This window comes from Cygnus atratus, chromosome 3 (assembly GCF_013377495.2).
Source record: "Cygnus atratus isolate AKBS03 ecotype Queensland, Australia chromosome 3, CAtr_DNAZoo_HiC_assembly, whole genome shotgun sequence".
Taxonomy (NCBI): Eukaryota; Metazoa; Chordata; class Aves; order Anseriformes; family Anatidae; genus Cygnus; species Cygnus atratus.
The window spans coordinates 86,813,354-86,829,088 of NC_066364.1; the positions used below are offsets into that span (position 1 = coordinate 86,813,354).

General features: G+C 39.0%; 1 protein-coding gene across 2 annotated transcripts in view; it reads left to right on the forward strand.

Moving 5' to 3' along the window:
- Positions 1 to 15,735, forward strand: part of BIRC6 (baculoviral IAP repeat containing 6) — a 178,099-nt gene that overhangs the window by 6,644 nt on the left and 155,720 nt on the right. For both annotated transcript variants that reach the window (XM_035564936.2, XM_050709359.1), the window contains exons 2-6: positions 7,763 to 7,944; positions 10,704 to 10,841; positions 11,250 to 11,443; positions 13,468 to 13,579; positions 14,894 to 14,976. In XM_035564936.2, coding sequence (XP_035420829.1) covers positions 7,763 to 7,944; positions 10,704 to 10,841; positions 11,250 to 11,443; positions 13,468 to 13,579; positions 14,894 to 14,976 — 709 coding nt within the window. The remainder of the gene's footprint in view (positions 1 to 7,762; positions 7,945 to 10,703; positions 10,842 to 11,249; positions 11,444 to 13,467; positions 13,580 to 14,893; positions 14,977 to 15,735) is intronic.

The following is a 15,735-nucleotide window of genomic DNA, read 5'->3' on the forward strand; positions in this document are numbered from 1 at the left end:
CGTGTATCCCACCTCCAGTGCAGGTTAGTGAAGGCTTGCGCAGCATGCTACTGGCCAGGCAGTGCTTCGGTCTGCTCTGCAGTTGGTGGAGGGAGAGCTGTTCGGTCCGCTGCACTTCCCTGACCTGAGTGAAGCAACCAAGGTCCCAGCTGAGCATTTGGCAGCTGTAGAAGAAGAGTTTGATAAACTGTTCACCGGGCAACAGGCTACAGAAACTGGCAGGAAAAACTACTTAAAGAAAGGTCAAGCTGGGAGGGTGTGGGATGGGACAGAGAAATGCGATGAAGTGGCTGGGTAACAGCGGGAAAGAGTTGGAAAAGGTTAGGGAATTAGGAAGCTGGGCAGATGGCAGCAAAGCAATGCTGGGAAGATAGGGAAGGTTTTATTGGAGAGCCAGAAGGAACTTCGGGTGTTGTGGAGAAATGTTGTGGCAGATTCAATTGACCTCTCTTCTACTGAATCCCAGATCCCTGTTGCGTTGTAAATGATGGCACACGATACTGCTAGATAGGCTTCCTTTTAACAGTGGATTTTTTCTGCTCAGTTTTCTATAGCTTTTGTAAGCCAGAATTAACAAACAATCCTAGGTTTCCTCTCCAGGTAATAACACAGGAGAAGGCCCTACTCTGAACTTTTGGGGGAACTTGCTTCCCATTGAAGCAGCATGGCAAGACCAGTCTTCCAAGGCTTAAGTTAACCTTTGGGAACGCCCCCTTATAGTGACACTGAAGTTCCACTTGTTTAGTCACCATGTTGAAATATCCTTATGCTGCAAATAGCTGTCTTAAATGTACAAGTTCCTTCATTTTTGCCAGTTCTTATGTAGCATTTGAAAATTCATCCTAAAGAATACTTTCACTTGTAAATATAGCTTAAACACTAATGGATCTAGCCTGTTCTACTTCAGCTTTCTTATATGGAAGCAATTATCAGGAGAAGAAGAACTCCTGTGAGAATGCATTTAATTAATTTGAAGTCCTCATAAGAATTCAGTGGAGCCGGAGCCTGGTGTACTGGACTCTGAACTGACTCAGAATGACAGAATGAGATCTTGCACTTGTGCTAGAAATATGAAATACCAGCTAAATGCTCAGCAGCGATCATATAAGCAATTACTGGAGAAGTCAACAAAAACCAGTCTGAGAATATAAGTGCATTTCAGTGCTGTCACGTGTGCAGTTTTGATATTTTCACTCAAAAGGAGTGTAACAGAACTACAAATGTAAGGCATGCAGTGGGTTATGAATGCAAGACAATGAATATTCAACCCCAAAAAGGTGACGGGAGTTGGAGGTGGGAAGGTAAGAGTGTGAGAGAGGTTTTCAAAGTTCTGGATTTGTGGAAAACGTAAGTTTGGATTGAACTGTCTCTTCCAGTATGATCTGGGGGGCACCAAAAGAAATGATTAGGTGCCCAATTTAAACCAATCATTAGAAACAGTACAACATGCAACTCTTGGCTACAGACGATTGTGGATGCTAGCTATTTAGGTGCAATCACAGCAGTATTGGACAAAGAACATGTTGTATGTATACCTTTTCTTAAATTATTTACTAAACATTTCATTTAGAGCACTGTCGTGGATAAAATGTGCATCCTTCCTCCGATTCAGTTTGGTTACTCCTGTGTACAGAGTTATCTTTCCCCAAAAGCAGTGTCATAAAGAGAAAGCTACTCCATTCGGTATTCGGTGCTCCAGCCTTACTGTTGAACTGCTCCTCCAGCAATGGAAGACTGCTGTTAGATTTTCTCTAAACCTCTTCTTCTACAGGCTAAGCAAGTGCGGTTCCCTTAGCCTTCCTTCGCGTGTGCTGTGCTCCAGCTCCCCAGCTGCCTTCAAGAGCCCCTGCACTGGGCTCTTGGGTGTGCTGTCTCAGCTGGGAGGCCAAAGCTGGACGTGGTATTCAGCATGTGCTTTCAAAACTGTTGAGCAGAGCTACTAACGTTTGCCCCCGTGATCCCTTGTGTGGTGAGTTTAGACCGGTAAGACCTTGCACTTGTCCTTGTTGAAGTTCACGAGATCGCCGTCAAGCCATTTCTTTGGCTCTTTGAGGTCCGTTTAAATGGCAGCCCTGCCTTCTAATGCCTCAGTTGCCCTCCGTTCCCTCTCTCCTCCCATCTGGGGTCATCACAGTCGAGCTGAAGGTGCCTTCTGTTCCATCGTCCAGGTCACCGATGGAGATAGCAAGCCCTATCAACCTTTGCTGAACGCCACCCGTAGCTGTCTGCCAGCTTGATGTTGAATCATTAACTCCCAGCTTCAGGCCTAGCAGTCCGCCAGCTTGGTGTTTCGGAAGCTCCTTACGATTTTGGGACTTGGACAAAGAAAGGGGAAAAAAGCAGCTAGACCTGTTCCTGCCAAACAGACCTGGAGCATTAAAAGTGCCTTAACCGGAGCTGTTTTCTCCTGTTAGGAGACTGCAGGGTACGTAACGGGTGAACTCAGCTCCTCTGGCCATTTTAGTGACAAAAAGAGGAACTGGTGGTAAAAATTTCATCTGGCAACGGTTTTGTTATGAAATGCTGTGATGGGAACTGCTCTAGAGGAACGGGGACTTCCTGGTGCTGAACTGCAAAGCGTTCTTTGCCTGTCTCTGAGTCCATGTGGATGCTGTGTAACCTGTCTGAAATTTCCCAAATATATCTTTACTGAAAATCATGGTTTTTATTTGGAGAAAAATTGCGAAAAGGACACTGTCCCCAGTGGCACGTTTCCAGGAGAATTGCAGGGACGTAACTTTTCACAGCTTACCTGAGTTAGCAGGAAGGATTGTAGACTGCCTTGTGAAATCTTTCATAATTATTTCTGAGGTATAATGGCACGAAATTCGGTGAGCACTTGCATTCTGTGTAGTAAATAGGACAGCAGTAGCATTAGACTGAGGTGTGAAACAACATGAAGAGCGTGGGCACAGAGCTCAGCAGTGACTCGGTCAGAGCAGAAGAGGACCATGCCTGCAAGCCTAGAGGTTGAGAGGTGTGAAGTGCCTTGTCTCAGTGGGTTTTGTTTGTGGTCTGGAACCTTTTAAGTGTTAACTTCTGTCACAAATTGCTTGATCAGACACGTCTAGTTAATATTCCTGTGACAGCCTCCCATGTTTTGGCCTAGGTCACACATCTTCCTACACCCCTTTAACAAGAAGTATTAAAACCAGCTCTCATACAATGAAACCGATACTGAAACAATTCTGTCCTACTTGTAGCTAAGGGAAAAGATAAACTGTAAGTCACGTGTCTTGTTCTTGATTAACGAAATCCAATTTTGGCAAATGCTGGAGTTGCAAATAAAGTGCAGGCGCTTGGCAATGCTGAGCTGGGTGTTTCTGCCTCCTTTAGCATTCCTGCTGCTAGAGATCAATTTTAGTGTTTTTTTCCTGTTTCAGCTCTAAATGCGTTTTTGGTTTGTTCATTCATTTTGGACTGCTATTCCCAGTGATGTGGCGGATAGAGGTGTAAGTAAGTAGTGGAATTTAAAAGTGAAAATGTTGCTCGTGTAGGAAAGAAGGAGGTTTAAGCATGTCCACTTCATTCGTCTAAAATGGTAACTTCAACTTGTTTCTGTCCAGTAGATTCCTTTCCACCCTTTTCCCAAGTTTAAGAATGTTTTTGTTTGAGGAAAGAAGGGGCCCACGGAGTGTCTCCAAGGTGGCAGCAGAGTGCTTTGCTGAGGTGACGTTTGGAGCAAATCAGGGGCTGGTGCTGGACCTGGAAGGTACGGAACTCTGCTGAAGTTTGCACTGAAGGTGCAGGAGGAATAAGAGAGGATCTATAGTTGCTAAATTCAGTGGTGATGAGCAGTTAGGGCCTGGTTAGTCCTGCCACATCCATCTTCTCGTTACTGAGTTCCCAAATGTTCATAAGTGCTAGGTCTTTGTTTCCTTCTGAGCCACTGATGGAGGGCACTTCAGAGACAAATTTTTCGGTTTTAAACCAGACGATTTCAGCGGTTTGTCTTTTGTCCTCTTTTGTGTGAAATGTTACTCTTTGCACCTAATCCATAATTGTGATTTTATATAGCATTAGTTCAAAAGAGTTTTCTACAGATAAAACAAGTTTTTGTGAAAAGTAAGACTTGTTTACTGTTTGTATTGTAGAACTTCTGCACCCTGTAAATGTTGTGATACACTTCGCTTGGCGAACTGGCATTACTTAGGTAGCCTATGAGATACTGTACTTCCAAACTGGATTGTTCAGGTGTTTTGTTTTTTTTTTTTATGTGAAACAGAGGCAATAGGAAACGCACTTGCCTAGTAAAAAAAAATTATTACAAGTGATATATATATATTTCTTAATCCTAGGTACCTGTGATAAATGGGTGAAAAGTAGCTGAGCAGCATTGTGGCAAGAAGCATATTTGTCTCTAAAGGACAGCATTGTTTTACTGTCCGTTAACCTGGCTTGTGGAAGGAGAGTTTCACACAGCCTATTACCATGAGTGATAAATATCTCCTAAACTTAAAGCTTTACATCTACACTTGACGATACAAAGGGGAAAATAAAGTTTTGCTTTTAATTCTTATGGTAAATTTTGAGGACTTCTGCAGTTGTACCATTCTCTTCCCGTGAGTTTTTGGATTCTCTTGCCTTTAAATAGCTTGAGATGTTCAAATCTAATGATGCAAGGTTAAAAGGACAGGCAAAGCTTTTGAACTCTGAACCTTTATGTGTTTGATTCCCGTGGCTGCAGTATTTTGAAGGGGGTGCTGGGATCTCGTTTGGGTGTTTTAGTTTAGATTGGAAATGGAAAAAATGTTATCGGTGCACATAAAGTGCGTTTTGCTGAGCTGATAGGAGTTGTATTTCTCCAAAAATATTACTTGGAGTTCCCAGTCGGAAGGCCTTGCTGCGTCCATAGGTAGAAGTGATGGATGTTCCTGTAGGTGGTTGGCCTTGGATCTTGGCATTATGAAATCAGTGCTATGATGCATGCATTTACTGCTCTCACTTTATAGCTGTAGATAAGTCCTACTTGGCTGTAACTTAGACATTTTTTGTGTTTTGTTTATTTATTTATTTATTTTTGCATGCTGTGCATTGGGAGCATCCTGTCAAGAGAATTACTAACTGTTGTATGTTTTAGTGCCGTTCCTGGCTAGCAGTCTTAAAGGTGGCTTGACTTTTTTTTTTTTCAATATTAGAAAAGTCAAAAGGTGTTACTTTCAACAGCAACCTGCATCTCTTCATGTCGGTGGCCACGTGTGTTCATGTAACAGCCACTTTCTTTTGAGCTGTAGCCTCACTGGGGCTAAAACTCTCTATAAGCAGAGAAATTGAGAGAGGCTTTTTAGTTCTACTCCTTGAAAAGCAAGGCCAAATTTGGTTTGGTTCATCGTAATGTCTGCAGACAAGGGGGCACAATAGAAGTTGCTTAGATCCTTATGTATTCTACAGACAAGCTGGTTTTCTATAATAGATTTTTTCATAGGTCAGATTTTTGAGCACAGGAAATTGCAGGTCTCTGTTCTGTACTGCTGTGTGACACAAGGAAGGTGGAGGGGAATGTTCCCTTTCTCAAATTCTTCATTTCTGCAATCTGTTGTTTGTTTGCTTTGGTTTCAGCTCTTCAGGTCACTGGCTCTAATGCTGCTGTAGGTGACATACCGTAACTTAATGTGCTGTTGGGATCTCACTTCTAGTGTGCTAGCAGCCAGGTTTCCTTAAAGGAACTGACAAAAAGCTTAACAATTTCTTTGTGATTTGTTGTGGTTTTAATCCTAGACAGCTAAGCCAGAGATGTCGGGAGGAACTGCGATCCACTTGTGCTAAGGCTGAAAAGCAGATTTGTACAACAGTTCAGAGGCTACTCACGTTGTAAGCCAGATGACTGCGGAGTGTGTTTCCCTGACTTTTGGAACAATGCTAAACACCGATGGCATCGTTTCCTTGAAGTTTCTTAGGCTTAGATTAAGGTAGCTTGTTCGGGGTTTACGTGCTTCAAATAAAATGCAGCTGCCAACCGTAAATAATGTTCTAGAGATAGTTTAGCCAAAGTCTTTCTGGCATGTAAATAACCAAAGTATTCGGAAGCCCTGTGAGAATCACAGCTGTTGGGACTTGGGCAGTAGTTAGAAAGTTTTGCTTTGTTTCGTAACAGTAAAAATAGTGTGTTGATTAGGCATGTTGTCTGCCTCGTAAGTAATCTTCATTGTCTTGTAAAATTGGGACTGCTTACACAGAGGGTATTTGTTAGCCAGTTGGTGGTTCAGACAGGAGATTTCTTTATCTTCTCTGCAAAAATGGTTTAAGAATAAAACAAATCTAGCCTTAAAAGCCATATGGGATCAGGGCTCCTACAGACTGCTTAACTCGTACTCGTAGAGCACGACCATACTCCTGTGGTTGATAGGAAATCAGAAGTGGTTGTGCTGTTGGCACTGCCTGAAAAAGTGAGCTGCTTTTTCCATCTTCTCTAAAAAGAAGAGGAGAGAAGTGATGGGTTAAAGAAAGTGTCCTGTTGTGATCTGGCACGTGGATAACACTGAACAGACTGCAAACTTTGTGTTAATCCACGAAGGTTTCTCATTTAGGGCAGATACTTTTCATTTAGTTATATAATACTTTCCAGTACATCCTTAAGACTAGTATTTGTAAAGAAGATAAAACTTATATTTGAGTTTTTGTAGAAACCATTATTTTTCTGTAGAAGGACTTACTTCCTTGCCTGCAGCTGTGTTGTCCGTAGAAATTCTTGTATGAGGAATGCCAGCCTATTGCCAAAAGGACCCTGTTTTAAAGGTGAGGTAGGACCAACAGCTTCTCAACTATCGAGTGATTCTGTGGCTCTTCAAGTGTTTCTGACTTCTATAGCAATGCTTACAACCGAGTATACTTCACGCAGACAAAGGCCTGTATTTTGTGTCCTATATTTTGAGTATGCATGAGTCATTGTTTCAGAAAATTTGGTGACGAGGGCAGCTGACATTTATTCTTGCACTGTTTTAGAGAGAAGATGCTGCAAATGCAGTGTGGTCAGATTTATGTTTCCTCCATTTGAGAAGGTTTAATTTCTGTTTATCTGTATCAGAGCGTGAAGATGAAAGAATTTGGGGTTGTAGTTGTCTTTATCTGGCTGCTGTCTACCAAAATTATGGTTTTTTAATGATTTGTAATAAAAACAGCATCTAGTGTCTGAAGAAAGAGGAGAACAGGGACAGGACTTGCCTAACGCAAAATTTAAGGAAACTCCTGTTCCTGTGCAACAAGAAGAGCTCTATGTTGCCCATCCAGAGGTTTCAGCTTTGCCCTTTGCATGGTGTGTCTCTATGCTTTTAACATGCTTACAGCCTGCTTATGTAGCAGCAGCTTACATTTTCAATGAATTTACGTACTTTGCTTCCTACACAGGTAGCCTATTACATAGCTTTAGTTTTACAATCCAGCCAGCCTTAGACACATGATAGCATCGAGTGTTTAAACATTTGGGCTCGTGCCCATTGCCACAGCCTCTGTTTACATCTGCTGACAGCCACCCCTGGCAGACATCGCTGACCTCTCCCTGGCATTGTGCATGCAGTGCAGAGCAGAAATAAACTACCTTAACGTCTTGAAGAACACATCTGTCTTGTGTCTCTGACGATGTACAGGTGGAGGCAGGGTGAAACTTTGATGAAAGGTGTTGTAGTAGCTAATATGCTAGTTTTGATTATCTTGGGAGGCAGAGGTTTTGCTCGAGTGTTACATTACTTTCCAGAACAGATATTATAGGTCTCTTATAAAAGCTGTTTCTAATAAGACTTTTTTTTTTTTGTCTTTCGCTTTACAGCTAAACCAGGTGGACGGGTGAAATGTCAGTATATTTCTGCTGTGGATAAAGTGATCTTTGTGGACGATTATGCAGTAGGATGTAGGAAAGATCTCAATGGCATCTTATTGTTAGACACAGCTCTGCAAACACCTGTTTCAAAACAAGATGACGTGGTTCAGCTTGAATTGCCGGTTACAGAGGTAAGATACAGGAGGAAAAAAAAGTATGTAAATAACTGTCAGAAATACTGAAACCATATGTTTGTCCCTGAGTTTCTAGTGTGCCATTAACAGTGTGTAATGGTTAAGTTTTTCAGTTATTGGCCATCATAGAGCAATAGCTTCTTGTGGTTATTCCTATCTCAAACAAATGATGCCTTGCCTCATCAGGAGCACATTATTTCAAACAAAGGAACTTTAGTGATCAGAAATAAGGACTCCTTTCCAGAGCATTGTCAGTGCTTATGTATGGTATATGCTCTTCTAAAAGTTGGTCTGGGCTGCTAGTATCCTTGGTCTTTTTTGATTGTTTTTTATACAGACTTTCAAGGAAAAATGTCAATTAAAAGAGCAGCTAATATGATGTTGGTACATGTGAAAAGTTAATGTTGGAATTTAATTTCTCTAACTAGGTCAGTTGGCCTGATGTGAAAAAAACAAAACATTTTTTTCCCTGCAAAATGGTTTTCCCTTTAATGTTTGGACCCCTACAGCTGTAGTAACATTCTTTGTGATTCTACCTGGTTTGAGACAATATAACCAACCATGTAGTACCACTGCAAGGGAATCAAATGGATACATTTTCCCTTAGGTGTATTGCTCAGGTGGTATGTTGCTTGGTTTACCTTCAGCTAGTGAAGTGTTTATTAGATGAGGTCGTATGTACATTAATATTATGTTACCTAATACAAGATAGCTAACAAGGCCTTTGGTGATGAGAAAAGTAGCTTTCACCTGTGTAATAGAGAAGGGATGTAAGTCTGTGCAACAATTCAAATTATAAGCAAGACAAATTCTTTCTTTGGGAAGAGCATAGAGCATCTGCCAATGCTAATATTAAGACTAGTACATACAGTCCAAAAATACAGTCAAAAAAAAAAAAGAGAAAAAGAAAACCAAGAAAAAACCTGGACTACTGGATCTGGATTCTGAATCTTTAAAGCACTTTGTGACGGGATAAATTTTTACTGAATGATGCACTACCAACAAAAACTTAGCCAGAGCAATGATTTCAGACATTTTTGTGCTCTTGGAGTATTGAATAATAGGTGCTTAGTAGGAGTAATAGCAATGAACTGTTACTTCACAGAGGTTTCTGCAGAGACCTTTTCAGGTTCCTCACATTTGCTGCCACTGGCATCAATTTTAGACCCTTTGTGGTTACCTACGAAATCTTGGTGTGTGTGGCTAAATAGGAAGAGGCTGACAGGTCAGCATTTCCTTTCTAAGTTTTGCTGTCATTGGTTTGTAGTCTCACTGTTTAATACCAACTATGTTTGTATCAGTTTTAGCTAAAGATTCTTTTGGTTTTAAAGAAAAAATTGCAGGCCCTTATTTCAGGGTTAAGATAGTAGCATTTCTCTGTACAGGTCCTTGCTGTAGAAAGAAATTGGTAAATTTTATAGTTCGGTAGGAACAGGCTGGGAGAGGTGAAGACCAAATTGCTAAGGTGGGAGGAATTTTATTAGCAGTCTTCAGATCTTACTTATAATTGTAAACAGGAGTTACGTGGACCTCAGAAAGTTTTAGCAGATATTAAACATCATTCAAATGCATCAGTCCAATTCCTTCATCACAGGAAGATTAAGAACCTTTATCCAAGCAAGAGTCTTTATTTTTTGTTAGTCTAGAACTTCTCTGCAAATCTTTGCTCTTTAAGATCGGTCTGCTGGTGATGCAATGCGTTGTGTGTGCATTTCTAATAGGCGACATTGACAAGTTGTGATATTGCCTTTATGCTGTTTTTACTTCTCCCTAGAACACTGTAAAATTATCAGCTTTTACAGTTCATCTGTTGACTGTCTATCTTCTGTGAGAGATTTGTGAAGTACGAGACGTACATAGTACTTTCATGGAAATCCGAGGAACAGACACAGGCTTAGCTAGGGGGCTGAGTGGCCTTACTCTGCTCTTCTCCCCTGAGCTCCCCAAGCTTGTAACCAAGCGGCCATTTGGCCATTCTGTTTGGAGCAGTTCCTGACTGTTTTTCAGATGTAGCCTACTTAACAACAGGTACAGAATGCTCTGTGCTTGGCCCAAAAGGTGTACCTTTAAATCTTACCTGTGGACATGAAACTAACACTCAGTGGGGCAAACCAAAAACAAATGGGACATGGAAGAAAAAGAAGTTGTATAAATGGATGTTTACAGTGTTCTTTTCTAGTTCCATTAGTTCTGAGTTGTAAAAGTTTTCTAGATTTCAAAACCAGCCCATTTCTTTCTGCCTCATTTTCCAGCTTAATTTATTATACTAGCATCGTAAGTAATTTATCTATAATTTTCGTAGTGTTGTTTTGCTCTGTATCATCTGTTACTTTTCTTTACATATAAAGATACTCAGAAAAATGTCATAACTTGTGGACTCATTTTTTGTCCCTGAAAGTGAATGAATCATTCTGAATGAAAAGCCCTGGGTAATACATGATTTTATTTTGCTTGGCTTTAATATGTGATGTGTTAATTGTTTATGTGACTGACTTGTTTAACATTTGGTAATACAGTACCTGAGGGAACTTGCAATAATTACTGAAATTACTGCAGATATTTATCCATTGGTTGGGCTACAAACTAAAATCTGGAACTACCTGCTCAACTTTGGGTCTTCTATGGGATTATGCTGATATAACATACACCAAACTAGGTGTGCCAAAGTGCATTTCCCAGAATAACGAAACAGTTGTAGTTCTCGTCTGTAGCTATTCAACGTGGGTGCTAACTGCTCTTGCACATCTGCATTTTAGGCTCAGCAGCTGTTATCTGCTTGCATAGAAAAAGTAGATGTTTCTAGCACAGAGGGATATGACTTATTCATCACACAACTGAAGGATGGTTTAAAAAATACCTCACATGAAACAGCAGCAAATCATAAAGTTGCAAAGGTGAGAATTTGTTTTCCTACTGTCTAGCATGGATTCCCAACTCAAATTTGCTTGCATACCATTATCGAAGCATACAGAGTGCTTGAATTAGTGCGATGGATTTATTTTGGAGAGGATGAAATGTATGAAATTATGTGTTCCTTAGTTCTTGTGAGTGAAATTTTACTTATTAAGCAAGAAACTAACAGGGTACTAAGCTTAACATTTTGAAGACACTAAATTTCCTTGCATTATGTCCATGCTGCTTTTGTGTGTCTGTTCTTGTATTACTTAAAGTAATTGAAATCATGAAAGAATGCAATACGTGCATTTGTTTTTGCTTCTGACACCTTTGTGAACTATTTGTTGTGTAGGTGTTAAAATCTTAAAATGAATTTACCTGGGCACTTTTTTTTCCCCTTAATTTAGTGGGCAACGGTTACGTTCCACCTTCCTCATCATGTTTTGAAGTCTGTCGCCAGTGCCATTGTAAATGAACTCAAGAAGATAAATCAAAATATTGCTGCCTTACCTGTAGCATCCTCTGTGATGGATAGGTTATCTTACCTCTTACCCAGCGCACGACCAGAACTTGGTGTGGGACCTGGTCGATCTGTGGACAGGTACGTTAAGACAAAATAAATGATGAATTTGACCCCTTAGTTGGATCAGAATAAGCTCCAAAATTACCTTATTTGCTGAAAGGAAAAAAAAAAAAGGAATTAGTCCTGCTCTGTACGTTCTTGCTCTTATACATACAGCTAATCAACTGTTTAATGCAAAATGCACTGTACCTATTACTAAACTTAGAGAAACCTTTGAGTACCAGAAGGCTTATGTTTGGATTCTGACTTCAGTGCACGTCAGATGAATTCATTTTGTTCTTAATCCCAAAATACATGTTCAGAAAGGTGACATATGCAGCCCAAAGTTAAGGTCCCCAGGTGGTGCTATATATAACATGTTAATATGTTGTGTTCATCCACGTTTTATTCTTCATAATGTTTAGTTATGGTTGTTGCTGGACAGCATAGTGCACGTGACTAGTTACTTGAGTTACTGGCTGTATGTAAGCTAGTATTATAAACCTTAGGAGGCTGCAATGTTAAGATATTCAGAAACTGCATGGCTTTAAGAGCTGATGTATGCCTCTTTTGAACACAGAGTGCACACATTTGTCTACCAAAGTTAGAGCATACACACTATGCTGCATCATGAAATCAATTCCTTTTCCTTCATGCAGGAAGGAGTTATGCCCTTGCTTTGTGTTTTAGAGGATAAAGTTTAGGAAGTTGTTACCTTTGAGTGTAAATGCAACTTCTGAACTCTCTAGTCACCTGCTATGTGTTTGGGATCAGAGAAAATTTACCTCATAGACTGTTGCTTCATCTCTTTCTGATCCAAGTGATAATGTGTAAGTAAGTGAGTAACCTATTATTTTAACCTTCATAAGCTGAGACTAGTTAGAATACTGATAAATCTTCAAAGTCTATAAATGAATGCCTTCTTGAAAGTTTCTTTATAAATACTATTTTGCAAGTATATCATTATATGTTACAGTTCAAATAATTAAGAAAAAAAATATATGATTGCATCTCTTACCTCCCCCCCTCAAACCTCCAGGTCTACCTTTACCTTGCCATATTGTATTGTTGGTTAGAGCTCTCTGAGGTCAGTTTATGAAGACGGTTTAATGTCAAATTACGACACCCCTTTAATGGGTGTTAAAAGAATAGTTTACTTCCTTGGTGGGAAATGTTTCATATATCCCTTCTCTTGCAAGGCAGCAAGAAACTCTTGGCACTGAGGGGAAGAAGCAAGAAGTGAGGCACTTTTTTCCATCGAACAGTGTTAGTTCTTCCAGCCATATGTACCTTTCTGTGCAGGATGGTGAATTATGGGTTGATACTGGAGAACGTTAGTCAAGGAAAACCAAAAGATGATAGCTGTTTCTTATGTGCTATTTCAAATGAGAGATAATTAAACAGGGAAGGTGGGGAAAAATGCTGCTTACTTTCCTTGTAGGTGTTGCATTTACAGAGGATTTCAGATTTTGTGATTAAATAGTTTGTAATTCTCAAATATTACAATATGCAGTGAGTGACAAACATTGGGAAGTTTGTACTGCGTGTATTCAGTCAACCTTAAAATATCCCTTTGGGGTATTTTAAAATATGTATTTTCTTACCTGTTCAGTTGATAAACCCAAATTTCTACAGTAGTCATCATTTAAAAAACGAGAAAAAAAAGAAAAAAAAACACATTTTCTAGTAGTTCTATTGTGCTAGATTCTGAATCTTCCTTAAATGCAGAGAAACTCTGGATATTTGATGCTTTGTGGCAGTTAGGCCAAGTAAGTTACACAGGAGCTTATTTTGTTTATTCCACTTTTAAGGCCTCTGGGTTGTTGTGTACTGCTTTTGGTCTTTTGCTGAGGCACTTTAGGCACCTAAGTGAGAGAACTTAGTAAATTTTCTGTAACTGTTAATGATTATTTTAAATGTAAGTTATTGATAACTACCTGTGTTATTTCTAACAGTTGCTAAAGCATTGAAAATGTCTCATAATTAGTTTGCTTTGTTGGTTTTTTGTTTAGTTATTCTGACTGGCAGTTTTGGATAATGTAGTTTTTTTTTTGCCTTTCTAGGTCTTTGATGTATAGTGAAGCTAACAGAAGGGAGACGTTCACTTCATGGCCTCATGTGGGTTATAGGTGGGCACAGCCAGATCCTATGGCTCAAGCTGGGTTCTATCACCAGGTAAAAGGTTTTGTTGGTCTTAGTGTTTGTCTCCTAAGTGACAGTTTGGGGAGGAAAAAAGTACTTTATTTTTTTTTCCTTAATGGATTTCCAAAATAATTCAGAAAGCATAATGAAAAAAATGTCATTCAGCTCTTTTTTTCTTGCTGTTCCATATTTTCATGCCTTGAGGTTGCTTCTTTCTTGTATAGATCACAGAAAACATTGTTCTAACTTAAGCATATAAAAAGCTCATAAGTATCAGATAAATCTGAGTTAAATAACAACAATAAAGATGAACTTGGTAGTTACACAGCATCTCTTTTTCTCCTCATGAGATTGTTGAGTAAATATTCTTGCTTTTTACAATACAAGTGCAGCAGAAAAAGCAGTAAGCCTGACATCAGAGATTTTTTTAACTACATTTTCCCAGTGGGACTTAAAGAAAACTATATTGTAACAAACAGCAATCCTAGGTCACATTAGTAAATTATTGAGCTTACTGAATATTACAGCCTCAACATTTTACTCCACTACTCTTTCCTATTCAGTTTTTTCATTTTCTGAGGTTATTTTCACTTATATAAAAAATACTATGTTAAATACTTATGTATGGTATGGATTTACGTAGTGCATGTTGTTTGACATCCATATTGTCTGTCTTATTATGTCATCCGCAACATTTGATAGGTACAAATGGATAATGTTTTTCTTAAGTGTTCTTGAAAAGAGCATGTTCAGAAGGAAAAATACAAGAAAAAAATGTTAGAATTATATCTGCATGTTCCCAAGTGTATCTCAGTGACTTGAAAAGTAGTCATGAAAATGCTAAATTTTAAGAGAATGGAAAATTCTATTCTTTTCCTCTGTCACTTCAGCTTGTAACAACCATCTTTGCAGAGGAGTGATATCGAATGCTTTATATTTCAGCAGATTGAAGACATAATAGGAAATGTTTTTTCAACTTGTATTTTTACAAGCATGCAAATGTACAGTTAAAATTTTGAAGCTCAGCAGAATTTTTGAACGTTAAGAGTTTTCTCCAAAGAAAAAAATGTCTTAATAGTGAAGCTGTTCACTTGTGTTCTCATCTATTTCTGTGTGGCTTTTAATCAATGGCTTGGACAAGTGTTGTTTCTGGATCTCTTCTGTAGAAATGTTGTGTATCAAATTTTTTTATGTGAAATATTTCCACTTTATGTAATTTTTGTCCTTTTATACATTTGATGTTGTGCTTTGCTATGCCACTAGAAGAAGGAGTGGACTTGATTACCTAGTTAGTGTTTTGTGTTATATAGCTGTATGAATTTCAAGTGTTCCTTCTTATTTTTATAGCCTGCTTCATCAGGAGATGACAGAGCCATGTGCTTTACCTGTAGTGTGTGTTTGGTATGCTGGGAGCCTACAGATGAACCTTGGTAAGTTCAATAATATTTGAAGTAGACAGGTTTATGCTGAAGATGTTAGAAATCTTGGAGGACAAAGGTCTGCATAGCTCGATAGGATTTCTGAGTTTAGGAAGTTACGCTGATGTGAATGGATTTCCAGAATGATTTCATGGGACTAATCACAAAATACTTTATTGTGCTACGTCAAACTTCTGTATGGTACGAAAACCCAAGAAATTGCAGTTAAATTTCTTAATTCTGGTTTGCTATTTCATTTCAAATTTTTTTGTGACAAAGATGGCAGCCAACGTTTCTTTGTATGGTTCTAAATCCAGTCTTCTGTACAACTGTGAAAAGAACACAAGTTCTTAAACTGCAGTGACCATGCAGTACGTATTTGCCTTTTACATAAAGTTGCAAGCTCCATTACTAGTTTCCTGAATCAGCTAGAATGGTGCATATTGACAGAAATACAAGATCTTATATTGATTTAAAAGGTCCTTAATGTAATTTTTGTCATGGCTATTTGGTAATCTATAATCATTATTTCAACGCATCAGATTCCTGACTTGTTGGAAACTTTCCTTTTTAACATGATGTTTCACAGTCGCCATCTCCTTTTCCTTGTTAATTTCCAGACATTTTAGAGTAGTGTAATTGCTCTTTGTCCTGTCTCTGCTTCGTTATATATCAAGGTTAGAAGTTTGTTGTGTTTTTTATGCTTCTAGGTCAATGTGTCATTTAGGGCTGTTTTCAATTTCCATTTTTATGTGGGTATAGAAATAAAAA